The 21,161-nt window shown below is 32.4% G+C and overlaps 2 protein-coding genes and 1 long non-coding RNA gene across 8 annotated transcripts; 1 reads left to right on the top strand and 2 right to left on the bottom strand.

Moving 5' to 3' along the window:
- Positions 1-8,177: 8,177 nt before the first annotated feature.
- Positions 8,178-11,898, bottom strand: Trp1 (translocation protein 1). Its single transcript, XM_065350463.1, has 9 exons — positions 11,557-11,898; positions 11,167-11,296; positions 10,982-11,087; positions 10,716-10,905; positions 10,446-10,636; positions 10,184-10,370; positions 9,660-10,102; positions 9,463-9,576; positions 8,178-8,811 (listed from the first exon to the last, which is right to left on the bottom strand). The coding sequence occupies exons 1-8, from the start codon at positions 11,593-11,595 to the stop codon at positions 9,465-9,467; spliced, it is 1,398 nt and encodes a 465-aa protein (XP_065206535.1). The 5' UTR covers positions 11,596-11,898; the 3' UTR covers positions 8,178-8,811; positions 9,463-9,464.
- A 20-nt stretch (positions 11,899-11,918) lies between these two features.
- Positions 11,919-14,208, top strand: LOC135835947 (uncharacterized). The gene is made up of 2 exons (XR_010556979.1): positions 11,919-13,523; positions 13,598-14,208. It is a non-coding gene; the product is annotated as an uncharacterized LOC135835947 (long non-coding RNA).
- On the bottom strand, positions 14,016-20,251 carry LOC135835941 (serine/threonine-protein kinase tousled-like 2). Of its 6 annotated transcripts, XM_065350456.1 has the most exons (16): positions 19,751-20,042; positions 19,031-19,105; positions 18,476-18,920; positions 18,152-18,393; positions 17,935-18,075; positions 17,759-17,851; positions 17,381-17,628; positions 17,009-17,303; positions 16,720-16,923; positions 16,554-16,645; positions 16,339-16,486; positions 16,135-16,246; positions 15,916-16,054; positions 15,736-15,847; positions 15,557-15,664; positions 14,016-15,474 (listed from the first exon to the last, which is right to left on the bottom strand). In XM_065350456.1, exons 2-16 carry the CDS (start codon positions 19,076-19,078, stop codon positions 15,307-15,309), a joined length of 2,595 nt encoding a protein of 864 aa, XP_065206528.1. In that variant the 5' UTR covers positions 19,079-19,105; positions 19,751-20,042; the 3' UTR covers positions 14,016-15,306. The 6 variants fall into 6 exon arrangements, with proteins under 6 accessions (XP_065206528.1, XP_065206529.1, XP_065206531.1 ...); XM_065350457.1 differs by lacking the exons at positions 19,031-19,105; positions 19,751-20,042 and adding an exon at positions 20,132-20,251; XM_065350459.1 differs by lacking the exon at positions 19,031-19,105.
- Positions 20,252-21,161: the final 910 nt, after the last annotated feature.

Below are 21,161 nucleotides of genomic sequence, written 5' to 3'. Positions count from 1 at the left end.
AGATTGATGATTTTTTTGCTCAGATTTTTCACAGCTATGTACCTTCCGAAATCCATATTTTGAAAAGAAAATAGTGATTCCATCAACCTACAGTTGAGTAAAGTGGACTCAAACGTGACTGATCCTATTCTCCACAACCAACGTACCAATAGGATCAGTAATTTTGAAAATAAAAATTGAAGTTTGGGGAATGTTGTCAAAAAATATAAGTAGGTAGATAGACTGAATCTAGGACTCATTCTACAGTTCTACACATTTTCATTTTTTAATCATTCTCCTACGATAATTCTGAGCAAATCTACACTCATTTGAAAAAAAAAGTATTTGTATGAAAAATTGATCCTATTCACCCCAGATTACGGTAGGTATTTCTCACAATCGAAGCATTTTGAATACTGAGGTTGACACTAGATTTTTGACGAGTTTTGGTCATTTTTAAAGCATTCGAAAAGATTTTAGCATGGTACGCACGAGTAGGTATATAATTTTTTATTTATTTCCTTTGAAATTTCAGATTCAGATGCATCAGTTAGAGCATAGGGCATCAAGTTAGGAGTATTTAACGTTAGTTTCAACTTCCTTCTTAACTCAATTATCATTGTCAATTTTTTGAGATCCTGCAGCATACATGTATTTCTCTCTACCTCCAAACATTTTAATTTAAACACTCGTAGAAAGGCAAAAATGAATTTTAGTACTTATTACCCGAAGCCTATTGGAATAAATGTAAATTGCGGCGATCTTCTTCACAGCTTTTCATCCATACTTTCTCTGGAATTCCAAGTTTGTTGGTAGGAAAGTTCTTTTTTTTCATCACAGAGATGGAAAGAGGCTTAAATTTTCTGGAGCCAGAACGACTGGAATGTTGTTTTCGTCATTTTGAAGTGGTGGAGGACGGTCAGTAAATCGAATAATTAATCGTATCAAGACCCCTTCATTTGAATGGTATATAGTTATGATTATGCTTCTTTCATGCCAAAATAAATATAAACATCGCCTAAAGATAGTCGTTTCCGGATAAAAATGAAGTCATGGGCGCCCTATATTTTGGTTACGAGAGTTTGGGGTCATGTTCTTTTCATATCATTACCGGTACCTACATTCGTTCAATTTGCAATGTGTCATTTCGAGTGGTTCTATTGTTAGGTATAGGTATCATAAAGTCGTACAAAATATACGGAACGAACTCTTCGCCATGAATTCATCAAATTGTAGGTACCTGCGTAAATCTACACATTTCGATGAGCTTCTTGTTGATATACCTAGTTCTAACCAAAATTTCGTAATATTGAGAAAATCGATTTCCTTGAAGTAATAAATATAATCGATTAATCATAGGATTTGGTTCAAATGAAAAAATACATAAATATTAGGTATATACCTAGGTTATAACGAGTGAAGAACGCTAGTCTCAAACAATTCTTTTCAAATTAAATGTACAATTGACAATAATTTTTTTTCCTCAACTGTCAGTTAGAAGTGTCTGAGATTTCATATAAATTTGGCATTTTGTTTCAAATCAAAAGAGGGAGCACTCTACCCTATCTCAATGTCCCTGGAGAGTCCGGAAAATACGATAGGGTCACTTATGTACCTACCTACCTACCTACCTACCTACCTACCTACCTACCTACGAAAACCCAATAATCTTAAAACTACCTATCGTTTCATTTATTGCTGATTAACGCCCAATAATTTTATATGATATGCCTTCTTGAAAAAATATTTTTCGAATTTCTTTGCTTTAAATCCCCATAAATGAAAATTCAAAAATTTTAAAACGTTTTTTACGACGATTTTTTCAACTTCTCGTGAAATATTTTTCCCTCAAACGAAATGAATCGGTTTGAATAATTGCTTCATTTTGATACAATCTTCGAAAACCAACAGTTTCAGATCATTTTGAGTAGGTACATATTTTAGAGCCTGCAGCAAATTTTTTATTTTCTGCAAAAAATTTCAAATATCTTTGAAATAAATAAAAATCAACTTTGGCTTCCACAAATTTTGTTGGTACTTATTGGACACCATATTTTAGTTCAATAAAAGTCAATTTTTGACAAATTTGTAAATCCCAGAAAAAATGAAAAAAAAATCGTTAAAAACAGCATGCCACAAGAGGTCCTTTTGCTGAGATATCGTCCAACTCTGATATGCCTTCATAAGCGTTGAACTTGAACACAGCTACCTAGTTTTAAAACATTTTATAAGCTCCAGAGCAATTTGAAATTTCAGGAGAGAATGAAAACTCGCTGATGGTTCCAGAATGGCTCAAAACGGAGGGGAAGTGGATCTTTTTGAAACCTGTCATCGAAAATACCTACCTACGTAGGTAGGTAAGTCAAATCGTGAATATCAGGCAGCTAATTCCGTTTAGTTTGAGATGAGCTTTGTCCATCAGTATGAACATCAACGTATCTAAGTTTAGTACATGATTGGTTTTAATTAAAATTGAAGAATTGATAATTGACCGATCACATTAAGTTGGTAGTTGGTCTAGGTACCCATTTCAGTATTCAAAATTATCCATATCAACCTACCAATAAGTAAAGTACCTACCTATAGTTATAATATCCTAATCATTATCTTTTAAAAAATGAAACATGACAATCGACAAAAAACGCAAAAGTTTCTTACAAAACTTTCCCGACTCTTCGTTTTTGAAAAGTTTTCCACATTGACATTTCCATCACTATAACATCAACTTTTTCGTTACACTGGATGATGGAGGGAAAAAATATGAAATAATAACTGTCATGTTGAAAAACCACTGTGATACGTTATCACTCCTTATTTACCAAGTCATGTTTCGAGTATGTTCAAATGTAACAAATTTTATACTGAAAAATAATAATATTAGGTACCTACTAGTATATTTTCAACAAAAACGACATCACAGCACAGCTTCGCTGGATCGCGAGGCAATTTCAATAAATCACTTCACATCTTTGTTGAAGTAAGCATACAATGGAGCACTTGTTGTTCATTAGCTCAGGTTATCAATCATATTACGTATGCTGTTAGGTATAGGTAGGTGTTGTAATATTACCCATAATATCATATTTACGATTAGTCTTAAAAATACGAGTAACACGAACACGAGTTTCCCCTTTTTTCGCGGAAATTTACCCAAAAAGGTCGCAACATGGTGAACACTTGAAACAACATTCAACTTATGACGAATAAAAAATACCTAAATATAGGTACTTATAGTTTCTTGTTCTTTTATTTCAAACAGTCAAAGAATATATGCAACTTCGTTAATTGACAATACAATCAACGATACAGCGTGAAAAAATTTGATTTGAAATAAACGGGCATTTTTGACGAATTTTGAATTCCTTTCATTCTATTTAAAGATTTTGCAAAACAGAATGGTACTGTTTCCTTCTCTTTTAAAATGATAATATTAATTATACACAAGTGGGAGTAGGTATGACGACGAATAAAAGATGCCATAGGTATTATCTTATTTCTTCTTGACAAACATAATTTAAATTTAATTAGACGAGTATTTTGAAAATTTTCGCAATCTTCGCGGAAGAAAATATTTTACACAAAGCGTCGAATACCTACCTAGTTAGCTGCTTCACTTACCTACTCGCACCAACTTGGTCAATTTAATTATTAGAATAATATTATTTCAACTGAATGTTTTTATTACATGCAGCTATAAATATGAGCATCAACTAATTCTCATCATCTGTATGTGTAGGTCTAGGTACCTATCTAGATACGCTCGAGTATTTTGTTGTTTAATTTGTATCATTATTACTTCATTCAAGAATTTCAGATCTTAAACGTTACAAAAGTATCTATAGCTGAACTACAACTTGAAACAATTATGTTTATAAATTTCATTCCCCTACATATAAAAGCTCATTAAAAGTTCAAAGTTTCAAAAAATTTTGCATACTTGAGGGAGCAGCTAATTGCTTCTTTGGTGTTGAAGTAGTAATGAGTTTTCATACGACAAATTTGTTTCGGTTGAGATATGGGAATTAAAATAGTCCTATTCAACACCGCATAAAATCCATTCTACGGTTTAAGTAATAATTGCAATAAGATTTATGGAACGTACATAACACGAATAGCAAGATAGCTAATAATGTGGTTCTCGGTGTCGAATGAAACTTTATCGATAATGTGCGTTCAGTTTTTTATAATAAGCAGGAGTAAGTATAGTACCTCTACCAACATTGTACAAAAGTAATGTAGTAATATAGGTAGAAGTACCTATGTACATTTGCATATACTCAATTATTTGCATTAAAATTATATCAAGGACGTCTTCAAATTACCGTTAATTAGCACTCGTGTCGTCGGTCAATTTGAAAAAATGTGTAAAATTGCCGACCAAAAAAAAGGATAATTATAACGTATGACTTAATTTTCACCCTTCTCTAATTTTTTTTTATTTCATCTTAGGCACCGGTCTACAATTCTCATCCCCTCTTATTCGAGTAATTTTTCGAAAATCATTTTATTAAAAAGTGAGAATTGATAATTATAAAAACGGAACAGTTGATTATAATCATTAATTAGCTATCTACTATCTACCTACTCATCAACAACAAAAAAAAAATGAATAATTCACGCACGCAATATGTTTTTTTTATTAGATACAATATCTATTTTTATGCGCAATGAAAAAAAAAAAAAAAAACTTGACATACCTAGGTGTAGATACTTGCCTAAACACTTGCGATAAGAAAATTTCAGATAAAATTATGAATTTAAAAACTGCCCGGATCTGATTAATAGTACTAACATTATATCAGATAAATCAGTAAGGTCAATCTAGCAATAGAAAATTGTAAACGGATGTGTTTGTGATGGTTTTTATTAATCTGAATTCTTAAAATGATTCTAGAAGTCGCATCATATAATTTTACGGAATCGTATAATACTTGTAGGCACGTCACTCAAAATAGCCTGTTTTTATATCATTTTCGATAGTGAAAAAAAAATTGTTTTAAATGCTAAAAAATCCAAAAAATTGCTAGAGACCGGGTAGATAGGAATGAGCCTGGGCATTTTTCTGAAAAAAAGAAGAAAAAAATCACTCTCTGAATGAATTTTATTCAAAAAGAAAATTATCGAAAAAAATATCGGATTTAAAAACGTAGCGCTTTTAAAAAATGTAAAAATTTGTGGTAATTTTACCGAGAATTTGTAGCCCCTTCAATTTGCCAGTTAGATAAAAGGTCGTACGGAGATTTCGCTCATTATGTGATGTAGGTAAGGTATAGGTAGGGTAGTAGGTACTAGGTACTCACACCCGTGATTAAAAATATTGCCATCCACTTTCTGAACAGATGCTGAACACCCTGTATTAATTAGAAATTGAAAATGTTTAAAAACTTGTTTAATTCGACTAAGTAAATAAACAATAACCAAAAATAAGTATTACCTAATTGTAGAAATTCATGTCCAGAAATCTGAAAAGGAATTGATCTGTTATTAATAAAATTTGAAAGAAAGATGGAAAGTGAAAATAAATTAATAAAATTTATAAGTGTCAATAAAAATGATTATCAGTCCATTAAAAGGGGTTAAAATACGGAGACATTCTTCAATTATAGAAAAATCGTTGATTTCACATTTACTTCTATTTGTGGAAACATTTATAGTGTTTTTTTTAAATCGTTAACATTTTTAAAAATTATTCCTCCATTCTTTTAGTTTGCGTTTCTTACTTTTATAATTTAAAACGTGTAGAATGTTGTTTGACCACAAAACTTTCATGGATAATTTAGCACTTTGTCCGTATACCTAGTCTTTATTGTATAGAACTCTCAAATGTTTCGTAAACAGGTGTGGTAATACAGATATTGGAACACTGGTTAAAATTTATTCTTACGATAACTAAATCATCGACTTATCCACGTGTTTATAAAGTTTCTTGCAATTTAAAATTAAATTTTAGGCGTTCATTCTCTTGCATGCGCGATTTTCTGGACAAAAGAATAATGAAACAATTTTCATTGTTATTTTCAAGTTGGCCGAATAATTACGCATAAGAAAAAAATTTTCAATTCCAAAGTTTTCTTATTATTTAGATTAATGAAAACTCGCGAAAAATTAAGACATATTATTTGGATTCATCGTACTTACCTACTTATATTTGGAAGGCAACAACTAGAAAAATAATAATAAATACCTAACGAGAAAAAATCCATATAATTTAACAATGCAAGTAGGGTACGTAGTTACTTGAGTGAAGTGTTTTGCACAATAATTAGGTACCTATACCTCGAAAAAAAATTCAATACAAAATATAAAATTTTCTCAGGTAAACGTTTCAAAATAACGAATAATAGGTAGGCCTACCCATGCAAAGTTTTAGATGTCAAGCCGCAAATCACCAATGAATAATTCGAATATTATAAAATATTAACTAGGTACGTATTCGAGTCATTTTTTGTTGCCTTATTTGTTATATTTTATGCCACCTATTTTTATCGCAAAGTTTAGGTTTAATTCGCCTTTTTATAACACTTAGAAAAATAAATAAAGGAGTTGGTGTGCGTGATATGGTTACGTTATTATTCTTGGTTTTCCTTTTGTGGAATGACGATAAGGTGTTGAATTTTTAATGAGCTCGATGCTCACTTTAAATACTAAAATCGTATTTAAAAAGCTTTGACATTGCACGGAGTCATCCATTTACATCGTAAGCTTATTCACTGAACGTTACGGAAAGGAAAAAAAAATGAATAAGTAAAAATATTTACAAAAGTGTGGATGACAAATCGCCATCGAGTTTAATTCAATCAATGTATTCTATACCTATGTACCTCGCTCGTTCAAATTGAAAAACAAAGTACATTTTTCAACAGTACCTACTACCTTCATACAGTTTCTACCAAACCTTCCAATCTTTTTGTTCGAATTAGAGTAAAAATCTGATTTAAAGTTATCTGGGTACAAGATGTACCTACTATGAGTATTTTGCAATGTTCACTTTCATTAAAATTTGATGCAAGACAGACAGCTCTTCTATGTACTTAGGAATGACGGGGGATATTTTTACGTTATTACTTTCGGCGAACAATTTATAAAATCGCAGGTAAAATAAATTGCAATACGCTTGAGACGTTAGTGAAGAGAAAATACTACGAAATATACGATTCTACGATCGTGATATCGATACAAATGTACCTACAATTTAAAAAATAAAAAAAAACAGAAGAGCGTAAAATTGAAAACATCTTGCTACCATAAAGAAACATCATCGAACACAAATCTATAAAGTGCCAAAATTTCACTTTATTAACAACAGGAATACAATTTGAAAAAAAAAACACTAGTTTATACATAAAAAACACGTAATACTTCTATTATAGATATTGTTAAATTAATAAACATAAAACATAAATAATATAGAGAGTACTTGTCTCGTTAATCTGTCATACAAAAAAATCTTCAACGAATAAGATATAGATAGGCAAATCTGTAGTACATATTATCGTTCTCAGAGTTGTAGTTTTACAGTCAAACTCTTTCACCAATTCTTATACGAAAGCAGGTACCTAGTTAAAGATAACACCTCTGCAAAGGAATCGATTCGACGTGAAAGCTTAACATACACGATATTCGTAAATGAGACCAAGATTAATTAAAAAAAGAAACCAAAATGTATCTCTTTTGAAAGCAGCTGGGGATTATTTGAGATTTCGCACAAATAAGAACTCTTCTAATGACATTTTCTCCTCACATAATCCGCGCAGATTTGCTCGCGAGCTATATCTGCAAAAATATCACCAACAATTGACTAGTACAAATGTTCTCCGGCAGGCCTCATTAAAATTTCATTCTATATACCTTTAATTAATCGAACATATGTATTTGGATACGGGTTTTTGAAAAATTATCAAACACTCTTGTAAAATTCGTTCCGATAAAATTATACGCTTGCCTTATCAAGTCAACTTTTGACAGCTGAGGGAACACCTCGTCTTGACAAAAATGAGCTGTCCGAATAAAGCATTTCGTAGGCGAATTAGTGAATAGTATTTTCCAAAATAATGACACAATATTCGGCGTATGTAGACGCTTCAAATACAAGTAGAAATTATCGTTTGTACTAACAATCTTTATTCATTACTGGGCGGATACGCGACTGTGTTTAACACTATAGGACGCTATACGCTTCTAGCTAAATAAACAAGCGCTAAGAAGCATGTTTTATTTTTAAATAAAAAAGGAAAAGGAAATTGTTCGCAGCATTTCGCGAATGAACACGTCAACAGCTAAATTCATCGCTATTGCAGAAATCGAATGTACACATAACAAATTACAATGTATAAAAAAAGTTCACATCTTATTCTTTATATGGAAACTCACAACTACAAGAATTAAACTGTAAGATTCTAAAACGAAAAAATAGTGAGGAAAGGGATGGAAACGATAATATAAAAAGTACAATGGCTTCAAAAAAAATACTAATAAAAAAAAGAAAAGTAGGAGAACTGAAAGGATTTTTCAATCGATCTAAAATTCAATCATACAAAGACAAGTTCCTTCAAATACACTTACGTAGCAGATGTTTTTAGTATTATAAAAATCCGAATCTAAACGAAAATACACATAGAGCACGTTATTTTAGTGAAGATGTTTTCATGAGGGGATGGATACGAACAGAAGTAACTAAGTATTTACAATAACAGTTCGAGGCACACAGTTATAAGAATAATTGAAATGCTTTAAATTTATTAAATTTTAAAAGCAGTATCTTCTAAATACAGTTACGTTCATTAAAGTGGTCGTAACGTCCACGCTACCGTAATACGTTTCGAACTTTCGAGTCTGAAAACATATAAGAAACAAAAATAATGTTCACGTCGCAAAGATTGCTGTTTTCTTTCCTTTTTCAACAATATATGTACATATTTGATTTTTGTTTGCGTGGAAAAATCACATTTCATCGAGTTTTTCTCCAGAGAATAGCAGTACTCAAACACTAGAGTATTGCAGTAAATAATTTACAGTTGATCTAAAGTGATCGAACAATGCATAGAAAAATTAAATTTTAATACTGCCAAAAAAAAACTCTTTCTATACATTTTGTTTCATTTGAAAAAATGCATAAGTGCACGATAATTCAAGTACACGTTTTTGAATGCTTTAATGGATTCCAAGAATTTCATCGAGTGGATTCCATTTTTCAATTTAAGAAGGCAACTAATGGTTACGAAACAAGTACACGTTTATCTTATCTTAGATTCTTATTATTTTTAATTGCTTAAGTTAGCAATTCTTATTCATTTCAAATTTCACAGTAAGACGTCTCTCTAAATCGATCACATTCGAATTTCAAACACGTATTACAAAGTAAAACTTTGATACGATTGTAAGTTGGTAGTCAAAAACTGAATAAATTTGTTGTTGTACATTCTCAGTCCGTACCGGTTACAACAGAGAAAAACAATATTAACAACACACTTCGAATCGACTTACATTTATGATTTGACGTCAGAATCTTCTTTATCAATAATTTCGAAATCTTTGCCTGTTTGAGAATGTTGGCTACTGGATTCTGTATCGGTTTCTTCTGAATCATTTCTTGATATACTGTAATACAAATGAAAACCAAATCATTTTCATATTGTATAATAAACGAATTACAAAGTCAACAGATAAACAATGAGCTGTACCTGGCTTTGCCCTTTGATTTTTTAGCTTTTTTGTCACTAGGATGATTATCTTTGTTGGAATTTTTGGGACTTTTTTTGGACGATTTAGTATTTTTCGAATCATCGTACGTTTCCAGATTATCATCGTCTTCGGTATCGACTTCCAAATCATCGTTAGTATCGCCTTGAGTATCATCGTCGCCTTCATCCGAATCGTCATTTCGTTCTCTATTATCATTCTCTTCTAAATCATATTCCTCAGTATTAGCGTCACCTTCGAACGACGATACTTGATCATAAGCGCCATCCAGTGGTTCGTAATCTGATCGATCATCATTACTGTTCTTCTGTTTCTTTCCTTTCTTTTCCTTTTCGTTACCTGCGTCGTCTTCGTTATCGGAATATTTGACTTTTTTCTTTTTCTTTTTATCTTTACCTTTATCAGTTTGTTTACCGTATTTGTACTGTAAAAGAAAAATGCAAGTGAGAAAAACGAATCCGATATACCGATACTGATCAAAATTAAAACTATCAATATCACTAACCTCATACAGGGGCCAGAAGGAAGCGAAGAATCCAACATCTTCGGTTAAATTTGGAAGTAACCATAGATGCAAAGTTCCACACGTTAACAACCAAACTATACAGAATATTATTAAACGTATAACAGCTAAAGCTAATATTAAGATCAGAAGACCAGCAGCCGCCATGCTTAAATATTGCACTCCCATTCTGAAAATAAAAAATACCATTAAATAATTCGTCGATTAATAATGCATATTCATAACTAGAAAAAATGTCAATTACCGAACAGAAGGTGGCCATAAAGGAAACAGGCAGATTAAAATGCCTCCCAAGACAAAAAATGCTCCAATTACCCAATAATAAATTGGTATGGGGTCATAAATCCAAACATATGCGTCTAAATTATCGACAAACATTTGTTCAAAATGCATTTCGAGTTTAATTTTTTTACATTTCTTCTGACGATCATCCTGCTGAAAAAAGGAAGAAAAAAACGTGAATTAGCGACATTATGGATTAATAAAAAATCAATAAATTGGAATTACAACATACTGCTCCTATTTTTGTTTTATCTTCGGCATCTTTTCCTTCAGCATGACTGCTTTCGGCTGTTTCTTCTTCTTTTCTTTTTTTATCATCCTTTTCGCCGAATTTTTTATCTTTTTTCTTCATTTTGGCTTTAAGTTCTTGTTCAGAGACCGGAACTTTTTTCGCCCGGTGGAAAAGTTTATGCCGTAACATACTGAATAAAACATATGTGAAAATTACAAACCTAGCAAATAACAAATTATCAAGATGAAAAAATTTATAATGCTCACTTGTTTAGGAAATGGATAATATCTTGACGGGTATTGAAGAAAGGATCTTTGTCGCCTTTTTTTCGGCTCCATTCTGAATCTAAAAGCGCATCAACAGCTTTGGAACCTAGAAAAATCCGTGCAAACAAAAATCTATACTACAGACTCGGCGAAAGCAATGAAACACAAATCCGAAATCCACGTACCAGTAAAATATTCGACATTGTGTCCGGCAAATTTAGTTTTCTTCACAGGAACATTCTTCTTTAACCATTTGGCCACTGCGATTTCATCTTTAGATGGTTTCGGTATCTTCTTATTGTCGAAATCGAAATCCTGAAAATACATTACGTGTCAACATAAGTAGTACTAGACTGCGGTAATTGTAACATAGTATTCAGTCAATTCGTTATAAATGAATGAGTTATGTTGTAGACAAGCAAAATTTTTGCAGTATCCTTTTGAAAATCATAAATCAAAGCGAAGAAAATCGTAATAATAAATGATACGTCATCTATCTATAACTCAGCAGAAAGTAGGTGATTATTTGACATAAAAATTGAGTGAAGTGTAGCAAATGAAATGTGTAACTTTACCTCATCTCTTTTCCTTTTCACCTTACGTTTTTCAGCCATTACGCCGCAGAAGTCTCAACTTCTGGTAAACTTGATATGATGATGCGAAACTGGTACAAATTCTATGGATTTTCTTGTCACACTTCGAGACAAAGAACGAGTTGAGCTCAGTTTCAAATTTTACTCAAATTACAAAACATTAAACCGAAGAGGAATCGAAAATTAAAGTATACGTAGCAACTATTTAATTGCTCATTACGTTATAATTACATTACATTATACTGAAAACATAAAATCGTACATATTAATTTAATTGTTTTGACGATAAGAATGCAATATCGCCTGCGCAAAATAGCCAAAAAATTTCATTTATCACTGGATGGTGGATGATCTCTTTTCGAGTTCAAACGATGTTATTGGACCACCTGGATGACCTGGCACAGTTTTGCCAGTCGTTTGGTCTAAAGTTCTAGATTAGGGAAGTATACGCATACGCCATTTTGGTTCGACACAACGGATGTAAACAACATCAGAGCGTATGTATGTATACAATCTTACGAGTAAAAAATGCAATTTTTTCGATTGTTCGCGGGTTCAGGTGAATTTTTAAGTAGTTTCAAGCTAAAGACAATGAAATTTCCTATCGATTGATGTTAAATTTTTGTTATTTCGCGAAAAATTGACGATTTTATGAATACTTCTATTACCCGATTTTTTCATACTATATGTGTCAATTTTAAACTAAAAATACTCAAAATCTTCAGTGAACACACAGGTATTTTAATATATCAAAATGTTCGTAATTTCATCGTCTTTAAAATGGGCGTTTATCGAAAGCTTTACATGCAACCGTTCAAAAGTTGTAGAAGTTTAAAGTTGCGAAAACAATGCAAAAACCAACCGCGGATGGTAAGTATTGAACTTTGAACTAGAATTACTCAAAATTTTCAACGAACACATAGGTATATTAATACAGCAAAACGTTCGTTATTTTATCCTTTTTAAAATGGGTCTTTACCGAAAGCTCTACCTTCTACCGTTCAAAAATTCTTGAAGATCAAAGTTGCGGAAAGTGTTCAAATTGTGTTATCACTGTTATCAGTCACTTAGTGTTGATTGTAGAACATTTTCCGCAACTTTGATCTTCAAGAATTTTTGAACGGTAGAAGGTAGAGCTTTCGGTAAAGACCCATTTTAAAAAAGATAAAATAACGAACGTTTTGCTGTATTAATATACCTATGTGTTCGTTGAAAATTTTGAGTAATTCTAGTTCAAAGTTCAATACTTACCATCCGCGGTTGGTTTTTGCATTGTTTTCGCAACTTTAAACTTCTACAACTTTTGAACGGTTGCATGTAGAGCTTTCGATAAACACTCATTTTAAAGACGAAGAAATTACGAACATTTTGCTATATTAAAATACCTGTGTGTTCACTGAAGATTTCGAGTATTTTTAGTTTAAAGTTGACACATATAGTATGAAAAAATCGGATAATATAAGTATTCAGAAAATCGTCAATTTTGCGCGAAATAACAAAAATTTAACATCAATCGATAGGAAATTTCATTGTCTTTAGCTGGAAACTACTTAAAAATTCACCCGAACCCGCGAACAATCGAAAAAATTGCATTTTTTACACCTAAGATTGTATGCGTACATACGTTCTAATGTTGTTTACATCCGTTGTGTCGAACCAAAATGGCGTATGCGTATACTTCCCTAATCTAGAACTTTAGTTTGGTCGTGTCGCAGGTTTGCTTGTTTGCGAGCAAAATTTTACCATTTCCAAATTTCATTTCTTTCTATTTTCATTTCTGCTTGTTGACTTGCCCGTCGCTCAGAAACAGAAATCACCGGAGGCCGAAGCCACCAGGAGTTGCTGCTCAAAAATGTACACGGAAAATTTTTCCATTCAAGAAGAAAAATATCGTCTATCAATTCACTCACTGTTTTCTTTACCACCAGCCAGTTCACAATTTCACATAGGTATGTAGAATAGACTGAAAATGATCAATACTACTCTCGTAATTTTTAAAATTTACATCAACTTGATTCTATAGCGATAATCAAATCAAAGCTCTACAGTCTACAGCGCCAATATAATATCCACATCTCAGTTCTCTAGATGACATGAATAGAATAACTCCTGATTTTTCCTTTCTCAGCGAGACCAAGCAACGTTCAAAATATGCATCTTATTATACAATCCTCGAAGTCGAAACCTCGATCGCTTGATAACTGTAGTTTTTGTACATTCGTTTTTGAAAACCCTTCAAATATGTCGGTCGTCTCCATTCTAAACTTTTGTCTGCTTATCATTTTTTTAAAAAATTTCTTAAGCGAAAAAAATGAATACAATTTTATACAACATTAAAAAAGCTAAATAGGAAAACTATTCACCAAATTTCGATACATGCAGATATAATCCGTTAGTAATTACATACCCACTAATCAACAAATATGAAGGAAAAACATAAATAACAAGTCAAAATTATATTTCAAATAATTACGAAAAAACCATAAAATTCGCAACATTCAGTTTCTCTCAGTTTTAATTAACATTGTTCGACCATCTTAAATTAATTTTAAAAAATTGCTTATTAATGTTTTAAATTCGAATAAACAATTCGAATCATAAACTTATTTACACAGAACAAAAAAAAAAAACAAAGCAAGATCTTCATTCTGGTATGAAAATAGTCTAACAAAAAAATCTCGGTTGAGGTAAAGAAGATACACATCTAAGATTCAAATTAATTATCGATCATTAACAGTAAAAGAAATGACAAATGATAGGAAGAAAGGGTAGAATTTCTTCAAAAAATATTTTTCCGCTTGTTATTTGAATAAAAACTATCCGATCGCTCATGTCTTTTACAAATAATTCAACAAACAGGTAGGTATTCAAATCATTATAAAAATAAAAATTAAATTTCGCTTCAAACCGATAAAAATAAACGTGGAATGAATTTTGCATGAAATTTCACAACGAAATAGGTTACTCAAAAGTAAAATAACGCTAAGCAGCTAGCACATTAAACTTGGTATGTATCTATAGTTTTAATTTCTTTTTATCCAAAAAGAAAGAACAGGAAAAGTGGAAAATCAACTCAACAAGCGAAAATTAAATCAGTAATACAGTTAACCTAGTCATTACCAAATTTCATTCATTCGTAATAAATGCTAAATAACAGTATATTAATACAATTTCAATTTCGATTCGACTTTTTTTTTCTTTCTTTTCTCATTTTTTTAGAAAATAAATAAATTACACAATAAAATATATAATCCTACAAAATTTTCAATATCAATATGACTTAAACACATTCGCTACATGTCAAATCGTATTATTACTCTAAATAAAATTTAAATAAACAAGATACATTCGGTAAGCTACATTTATAAACAAATAATAATTACAATATCTATGTACAATAATAGCCTTTTAATGCTCAGAGAATTCATAACCACGCACTCTGTCATCTTCAACTAAATAAGCAGACCTCAAATCACTTCGAATCGCGTACAACAATCTTCTCAATAACTAATATGGTAACGCTACTAGAAAGTAAATATAAATACGAAACAGCTTAAAGGCAACAGAAATAAACCAGCGTAATTTGTTTCACGTTATTTTATATTTTACAAAAAAAAAAAAGTAAAATAATAAAAGCTATTATTTTTTCAAGGTAAGAAAATATGTTTTCTTCGAAATCACCTTAGATTTACGCCAAACGACTACTTCTTGTATTTGAAGTATGAAACGGTTTTAATTCGACGATGATGAATAACTGCTGGTATGAGGTTGCGGCGGTGGAAGATGAAGAGCATTAGCTGCTTGTCGGCCATGTTTCGGTTGTAAGTACTCGTGCCTGGCTAGAGCATGCACATCAATTCGATCTTCCTTACGGTACGCTAAACATGCCCTGATGAAACTCTGCAGGTGAACAAATATAAATTAATATTTAATCTCGAAGTTATTCGTCATAATTATACAAATTTGTACAAAATTCTGGTACCTTCGCTTCGCTACTAACTGCGGGTTTATTGGAAAATTGTACATCGGTAGCTTTTAAAATTGTATTCTCTTCTAAAATTGTGGCTTGAGATTGATTATGTCCAAATGGCTGTAAAGTTTCAGAATTTATTAATGAAAAATAAAAAGATGTTACACAACTGTGACTTTAAATGGCACTACCTTCTTGCCATACAAGCATTGGTAAAATATGACGCCGACACTCCAGACATCGACTTTGGATGAAATCTTGGGAGGATTTTTCCCAACAACGAAGCACTCAGGAGGTAAATACCTAATTAACACGAGTCAAGTTGAGATGAAAAAATACCAGACAAATTTTGAACGCTTTCAAATTATTACCAATAGGTGCCAGCTCCTTGTGACGTTAGGTCCATCCCATGATCTGGATTGTAGTTTTCTTCATCCATCACTTTACTTAAACCGAAATCTGTGATTTTAATTTCACCACAAACGCTACCTTCTGTTAATAAAATATTTCCTGAAAAGAAAGCGATCGTTATTAGGTTATTAATTACACACTAAAATCTGAAGTTCAAACTTAAAATTTATTTACTGTACCTGGTTTCAAATCATAATGGATCACTGGCGGTTTAATGTCATTTAGATATTTCAAAGCTGACACTACTTGCATGACGATGGATCGTGCTTCTCTTTCGGCGATTGTTTTATGCTATGAATAAATGAAATGAAAGTTTCATTAAAAGAATACAAGAGTATGGATAGTTTGGGCATCTCAACAAGAACCAAAAAAAAACTACTAACCTGTTTTAAATAAAAATCTAAATCATGGCCGTCGCAATATTCTAATACTGTACAAAATGAATTAGCATCTATTTCAAAAACGTCATATAATTTCACAACTCTGGGGTGGTTTAGTGATTTATGTATGTTGTACTCTCTTAGAGCGTGCCTATGGAAAGAAACAAAGGTTAGCAAAAATAACGACATTTTCAAAAACAAATTAGTCCGCTGCATACTTTATATAATTTGCTTTCTTATCTTCTTTCCAGTCTTTATTCAATTGATGAACTTTACACGCAACGTAACGTTGTTCCATTAAATCGAAAGCCTGAAAAAAAGGTGCAATTGTGAATAGAAAACATTCACGAAGTAAAAAATTCACTCTAGATGATTCCAGCTTACCTTATGAACTTCACTAAAACCTCCTTTACCGATAAGCATAAGGAGTAAATAACGTTCGCACAGCACCGGATGACTATTAAAACGAGACTGATCTTCATTATGAATACGTTTCAGTTCTCGAATATGTAAATTACGTTCTCTCTCTAATTTCTCCATTTCCATCTGCAAATCTGCATCTTCTTTTTTTAAGGATGACTGTCTTAGCTGCAAAGCGTAAACCAATGTTCGTGTAAGTATAATTGATGATTTTAAAATACTTGTACGTCGATAAGGAAACATAAATAGTCACCTTTAAAATTTCATCAGCCTCGTAATATTCTTGCCATGAGAGCGTATTTGACAGCACAGCATCTGGTTTTAGGAATATACCGTGATCGATACCGTTATGAATTACGGCATTATTATTGCTCACCACCGTTACGCTGTTGGCAGACGCTGGCGATGGAGAAGAACTAGGAACTGTGGAATTATTCTGACAATTTGATAACCTTTTTCTACTAGTTTCATTCGAAGGCCTCTTTTTCAACAACAATTTTTTCTGTCTATCGATTTCTTCTCTTTCGGCGGCTACTTCTTCTTGTCGTCTGAAATTCGGCGCAAACGTTTCACGTGCTGCTCGTTCGAAGTATACATAAGCGAAGGATTGTAAAAGAAGGCTTACCTAGTGAGCTCTTGGAAAGCGTGACCATCGGTCCAATTTTCTTGAAATTGGGCACCCACTCGTTGCGTAACAAATTGTCCCAATCTTAATCGGTTTTGCATACAACGCTGTCTGGCTTCTTTCTTCTCTATGGTTGATTTTTCTATCAGCAGTTTCTTCACTACTTCTATACATCTATTAATGTGCGACTTTTGCTGATCTATGGTTTTTTGTTGAGCCGTAATTTGTAGTTTCAATTCTTCGTTAGACTGAAAATAGAAAGGAAAAAACACGAAATTGTCGTTAAATTTTTGTTCTTATTCTCCAAAACCCCAAATGAATCTAAAATCAGATACAAATTATATTGCTATACGTGTAAAAGGTACATGATCAACTCACTCTAGTTAAATCTTCTATTTTACTATCTTTCAATTGATTTTCAGAAACAATATCACTATCATATTCGGGTGGCTTCGGGCGAGCCGGTTCGTTCTGTAAAAAAACCAAGGTACATTTTATTTGTATGATTTCGTATGATCAAGTCTGCTTGCATAAGAGAAGAAAGAAATACGTACTTGTGCCATCTTAGATAATACAGAAGGAAGTCGAGTTGATTGCTGAGGAAGCGGAGGAGGTTGCATACTGCCAAAATCATTACTTCTTGAATTGGTAGTAGAAGATGAAGGAATCATACTTTGTTGATTATTTGACGAATACTACGATAAGACATTACTCATCAATTTCCGTACGAAAAATAAGACGTATCAATATGAGAATTTCAAAAAACCATACCATAGGATGTGATTGGTGAGCTGGAGACAACGGCTTATTTCCATGACGAACAGGACTGCTACCGGAATGTTTTGCAAAATAATCGTTAATTTTTTTACACTCCGGAGCCGAACGAGACGATGGCTTGCCATTGATTACTTTTTCATTACTTTCATCAGCTTTCCGTTTCCTTCTCTTCTTTTCAATAGGTTTATTTTTATCGACAACTGAAGATTCTACTTCTTTATCGCTATGCGAAGAACCTATATTAAACATAAAACCGTACAAAACATTAGTCATCGAACCAGCGGCTAGTAAGAATCGGATTTTCGCCGATAAACTTACCCGTACTCATGCTGGAGTCTTGGTTTTGTTGAGCTGGTTGTTGTTGCTCCAACGTTAAAGGTTGTAATTGTTGATAGGTTGGTTGAAACTCCGCAGGTAAATCAGGTTGCACTGGAGTCAATTGGTGCAAAGGAGAGGATTGCTGATAATATGGTAATTGAGACGGTAACGGCTCATCTTTTTGCTCCATTTGTTGGATACTTGAGTGCTGAGAAGAGGGTTGCGATTGCGGTAACGAATCCGTCAAATGTGACGAAGAAGATGACGACTGATGATGATGTGAAGGCTGAGGCGATGAAGGCGATATCGTCTGTGTATGCGGTAACTGTTGATGTTCATCTGGAGGATAGTGTTGAGCTGGCGTATCTTGTTGTGATTGAGTACTAGAACTAGAATCTTGCTGTGCGACAATTCCTGTCAATGGAGTCAGTGGAGCCATCAATAACTATGACAGAAACGAAATTTGCATCGTTAAATTTCATAAATCACAGATGGCCCGTTGGCCGATACTTAAACAGTTAACCTCCATTATCTAGATATGAACGCATAACGTACCGACATTTTGTTCAAATTATTTCGTTTCATTGCATACTTTTTTGTCATGGGATCGTCGGAACTAATAACGCGTTACTTATGAATAAAAAGAAGATGATAATATGGCGATAAATAATTAACATTAATAATATAAGTCGAACATAATATCGTATTCGAACCGCGCGATTCAAGTTATTCGCTATGTAATTTTGTACATACCACAGATCATGAATGTATCAAATGATAATACATAGTATTCGAATAAAACGCCTACGAATCGAACAATTTCATTAAAATTTCAGCCTACTCCAAGAGCAAATAATTTTCGTGAAAATTTTAGTAAACACAAAATTTCAATCTCGTCAAATTGATAATACAACCAGTAATTATACGTGCAAATAAAACATAATACGATCAATACAAGATTGTCGTCGGCTACTTACTTCCGAAAAACAAATTTTCACACTTTACGATAATTTGTAAATGGAAACAATATATTATTATACATAGAATATCCGAATAATGGATTTCGAATTTCAATTTCGATTTCGAACAATTAATCGCAAAGTTAAGTTACTATTTTAAAATGGGCCAACACTGTTGAATAATTCTAAGATAATAAGCGAAAAACACGTCGTATAGTACTTTATCATTTCATTATTAGGCCTAAAATTAACCTTTGCAAAATACATAAACAAAAGAAATTCTAATAAACGACATTTGAAAAACTTTAACACTCACATATGGAAAGATTATTGAAAATTATTAAACGCCAATTTTATAATGATTATGCATAACGAAAATTCTGCTCTTCATTATTATTTAAAATTGTGACACACAAATTAAACACTTCTGACGACGAGTAAATTTATTAACATCACTCTGTGTGAACGTTGGTGAATACTGCGAATACACACTATGCTCGGCGCAGAAATTTTAGGTAGATTAGCAACTAAAAGAATTTTCCAGGGTCGTACAGCGGTTGTTGAACTTTTATCCAGGAAAAGTAAAACCAAATAATGAAAGAAATAGGTAAAAATGTCAAGGTAAATCTTATCTCTTCTGTATTTGAAATGTTTACAAATTTCTCCAGAATGCTGGAAAACACAAAATCAGATTTACCTGTACGAGCATAAAGATTAAAACCACACTTTTACGTAGAAATTTTCGCGAATCGCGGAGAAAAATTGTTTTTTAAAATTCTACTCCTTTGGTAGGTAATAGGCATCTTCACTTTCATTCATTATTTTTTTTTTTTTATTTATCAGATGTAATTGTAAACCTGGGTGCAATGGCAATAATCTATGGAATGCGCGTATTCAGTCATTCTTCGTACACTTTGTACGTTTGTTGTATGTACATGACGCCGATATGACTCTGTGTGTTTGTATCTGTGCCTTTCCTTTCCACTCACTCGCCACTGCAGAGCAGACGCAGGACGCAGATGACGAGAATTCAGATTTGACGATTATCCAAGAACACTGTTGATTGTTTGGACTCCTAATCTGTGTCTTTTCGTCTCCCATTTTCTCACTCGATAATATTCAATTCAATTATAACCCCATTTGAGGTCTGCAACCGTCACATTTTTCCAACCCTCGCAATTTTCGTTTTTTCTTTCGAAAATACCTACCTACTCTCTGTTTTGTCGAATAAATTTCGGAAAATTCGGAAGAGTGCGAAATCTGTAACATTTTGCCACAGTCTTGTCTATCTATTATTCGAAAAGCACGCCCACGAGCAGAATCAGTAAAATACTATTTTAGCGAATGATATTATCGACTTATTTTCAGAAGTTTCTAGTCTGTTTCCGTCCTATATGGGCTGGGAAGTCGTGGTTGTTTGCTTTGTAAGCCAGTTGCCATCGTATTATGTAAATGAGAATGCGAGACATGAAATTTGCGCTTTTTCGTATAATAATTAAAATGGACCATTGATTTTTTTGACACTTATATTTTTTTCTCATTATGCAACAGAAATGAAATTTTGAATTTTTGCCGAATAAAAAATATGTGAAAACTCCTAAAATTTGTTTTGCACTTGAATATTGGCACTGGAGATGGCTCGTTTGGAATTATAGCAAAATACTAAAATATGCCGCAAAATTAAACAAAATTAAATAATGGGAATAATTCCTTTAAAAAATGCGATA

Source organism: Planococcus citri, chromosome 2, assembly GCF_950023065.1.
Source record: "Planococcus citri chromosome 2, ihPlaCitr1.1, whole genome shotgun sequence".
Lineage (NCBI taxonomy): Eukaryota > Metazoa > Arthropoda > Insecta > Hemiptera > Pseudococcidae > Planococcus > Planococcus citri.
Note: the sequence above shows the minus strand (reverse complement) of the source record. Positions and strands in the feature narration are given on the sequence as shown.

What these genes read in the sequence shown, in the direction of transcription:
- Trp1 (XM_065350463.1), bottom strand. Translation starts at nt 11,595, where the DNA reads ATGGCTGAAAAACGTAAGGTGAAAAGGAAAAGAGATGAG. An exon ending in TGAAAAGGAAAAGAGATGAG is followed by an intron (nt 11,297 to 11,556) that starts GTAAAGTTACAC and finishes ATGTATTTTCAG; the next exon opens with GATTTCGATTTCGACAATAA. An exon ending in ATTATCCATTTCCTAAACAA is followed by an intron (nt 10,906 to 10,981) that starts GTGAGCATTATA and finishes TGTTTTATTCAG; the next exon opens with TATGTTACGGCATAAACTTT.
- LOC135835941 (XM_065350456.1), bottom strand. Translation starts at nt 19,078, where the DNA reads ATGACAAAAAAGTATGCAATGAAACGAAATAATTTGAACAAAATGTCG. An exon ending in AGGCTGATGAAATTTTAAAG is followed by an intron (nt 16,924 to 17,008) that starts GTGACTATTTAT and finishes TACGCTTTGCAG; the next exon opens with CTAAGACAGTCATCCTTAAA. An exon ending in CCATTATGATTTGAAACCAG is followed by an intron (nt 16,055 to 16,134) that starts GTACAGTAAATA and finishes CTTTCTTTTCAG; the next exon opens with GAAATATTTTATTAACAGAA.